Source organism: Mesitornis unicolor, unplaced genomic scaffold, assembly GCF_000695765.1.
Source record: "Mesitornis unicolor isolate BGI_N332 unplaced genomic scaffold, ASM69576v1 scaffold34626, whole genome shotgun sequence".
Classification (NCBI taxonomy): Eukaryota; Metazoa; Chordata; class Aves; order Mesitornithiformes; family Mesitornithidae; genus Mesitornis; species Mesitornis unicolor.
The window spans coordinates 2,791-5,229 of NW_010193563.1; the positions used below are offsets into that span (position 1 = coordinate 2,791).

At 54.4% G+C, this 2,439-nt stretch overlaps 1 protein-coding gene across 1 annotated transcript in view; it reads right to left on the reverse strand.

Moving 5' to 3' along the window:
* Positions 1–77, reverse strand: part of LOC104543013 (Na(+)/H(+) exchange regulatory cofactor NHE-RF2-like) — a gene marked incomplete at both ends in the record, with an annotated part of 2,286 nt that extends 2,209 nt beyond the window's left edge. The window contains one exon of the mRNA XM_010187503.1: positions 1–77. This exon is cut by the window's left edge and continues 97 nt beyond it. Coding sequence (XP_010185805.1) covers positions 1–77 — 77 coding nt within the window.
* Between the last annotated feature and the right edge of the window lie 2,362 nt (positions 78–2,439).

Here is a 2,439-nt window from a genome sequence, read left to right on the forward strand (position 1 = left end):
GGTTTAAATCCGTAGCCGCTGGGGCCTTTCTTCAGGTGGCAGAGACGTGGGCACAGCTCCTTCTGGCCGTTTAAATCCTGAGGGACGGAGCAGGGAGACAAAACGTGTGATTAATTGGTTTGGCTGTGCTCTGGAAGCAGATGAAACCATAAATAAAGCTACCGAGGAAGCATCGTATCTGCACCCCGTCCTCCCGTGCCCCTGGACGGGGACAGCTTAACAAATGAACTTCCTCTCATTGAGTCTATTTTAGCAAAAGCAATTGTCCGAAACCGTTCCAGAAAGGATTAAAACAAAACAAAACCTGCATTTCCTTCACCAGAAGCAGCCCAGATAAAGGTGCCTGTACACCAAGACCCACCCGCCGGGCACGAACCAAACCCGAGAGCCTGGGCCAAGCTCACCAGGACACCGGATTAACCTCGGTTATTTATTCAAGGCAGCGCCGTGCCCTTGGTCCCGGTGACACTGGCATCACCCATGGTACAAGGAACCCTATGCTCGATGGCTCCTGGCAGCACGGGAAGGCTGAGATTGCACAGGATGCTCAGGAGGGGTTTTGCTCCTTCCCCTCACCCCTGGAAATGATTCACAGCTCCTCAGGATGCCTGGGGAGCGACAAACCCCAGCTTTGCTCCAGGTCTGGACCCACAGCATCCCCTTGGACCCTGCCCTCCAAACCAGCCCCGTCCCAGGGCTCAGGGCACAGCCCCGCGTCCCAGATTTCCATTTTCATCTGTGGTTTAAGGAAAACATCCACTGGGGCTGAGTTTTAACCTCTCATTAAAAGAAATGCCGCTCCCCTCCTCCTTTATTTTCCCCAGATCATATTTATGGTGAAATCCCATACAGCCTTTCCTTACAAATTAAAAACCCACGTGGTAATTTCCTCCGGGATCTCTTGGCCAAAAGGCGCCGTGACACCCCAAACCCGCACACTCACACCCACCCGAGCCCCCTGGGATGTGATGGAGGGCGTGAAAGTGTCCCCACTCCTTGGCCAGATCTGGGGCTCCTTGGTGCCAGCAGCTCCATGGGGTCATTTCTGCCCCAAACCCTTTGTGATGCTTAAAATCCGCTTCCTCTCCACAAAGGGCCGAGGGCACCCAGGAGTGATGCCCAGAGGACCTGGCCTGGCCACATTGGGGACCCCAGGGACGATGCCAGGGGGGGTCCAGCTGCACGTGGACCCCAGGGGCGAGAGCCAAAGCAGCCAGAGATGAACCCAAATGATCCCAGCAGGAAAAACTCTTCATGCTGCGGAGAGCACAGGTCCCCGTGCCACGATCCAGCACACAGAATACGCTGGAAATGCAAATGTGAATACAAAAAAGGCCGCTAATTCTCCCCATTTCTTAAGGCCACATCTATCCCAGGGCAAAGACCTCGACTCCTCGGGGCCAGAGGGACAAAGTCTCCAAAAAGCCCCCATCAGCAGCACCGGGGCTGGGTTGGCCCAGCTGCAAACCGTACCCAAATATTGCAGAAATTCACCTTGCAATGCACTTTTTCATAGAAAGACAAAGAGGGAGCAGCAAGAAAAGCCTCGAGGGCTGCTCGTGTGCTGCAGCTCAGCTTGTGGGGTGCATGGGTGCTACCAGGATGGATTTTGGGGGGACAAAAAGACCCAGAGGCACCGGTGCGGGGAGATGCTCTTGGCAATGGATGCCCCAATGCACGGATTGGGGTCTTAAAGGGGAAAAATCATCAGTGCAAGACCCAAATCATCCGTATTAACACCCAAATCATCTGTACAACACCCAAATCACCCGTACAACATCCACTGAGGGATAAAACCCAGCTCCTGCCCAAACAGGCGCATCCTCTCACTCGCAGCGCCCGTGCTTTTCCCATGGCCCCAGCGCCGCCAGAGTTCACCCGATCCACAACCGCTGCCAGCTCTCGCCTCCCAAAATCCGAAGAAAACAGGAAATGATTCAACCGAGGAGGGTCGGGTCCGCGCGGCCTCAGAGGATGCACGGGGACACATCTGGGATGGCCCCATTCAGGTTTGGAAATCACCTTTTTAAGCCGTTTTCCTCTTGCGGGGTCAGAGCCCCGGCAGTACCAGGAAAATCACCCAAAAGCACCGCGCCGTAGCTGCTGCCCCAGTGTGGGGACACCCGGGGCTCGGCAGGGATCCCCTGGGATCACCAGGGAAATCAAATTACTCGATAAATAAACCGCACAGGGGAAAGTGTCGTCTGCAGGATGCCCGGGTGGAAGCTGGGTTTGCTCTGCTTGTACCACCAAATCCTGAAATCAAGGTCCTTGACCAAAGTGAATTCAAGACTTTTGTTTTCAAAATAAAGAAGTAACTTTAAAAAAATCCCAATTCAGGATCTGTTCCCAGCAGAAATCCTGCTCAGATCTGCTTATCCTCCTGCAGAGATGACCCGGGCCCTTAAACCCCCACCTAACGCAGTCCTCAGCACCGGA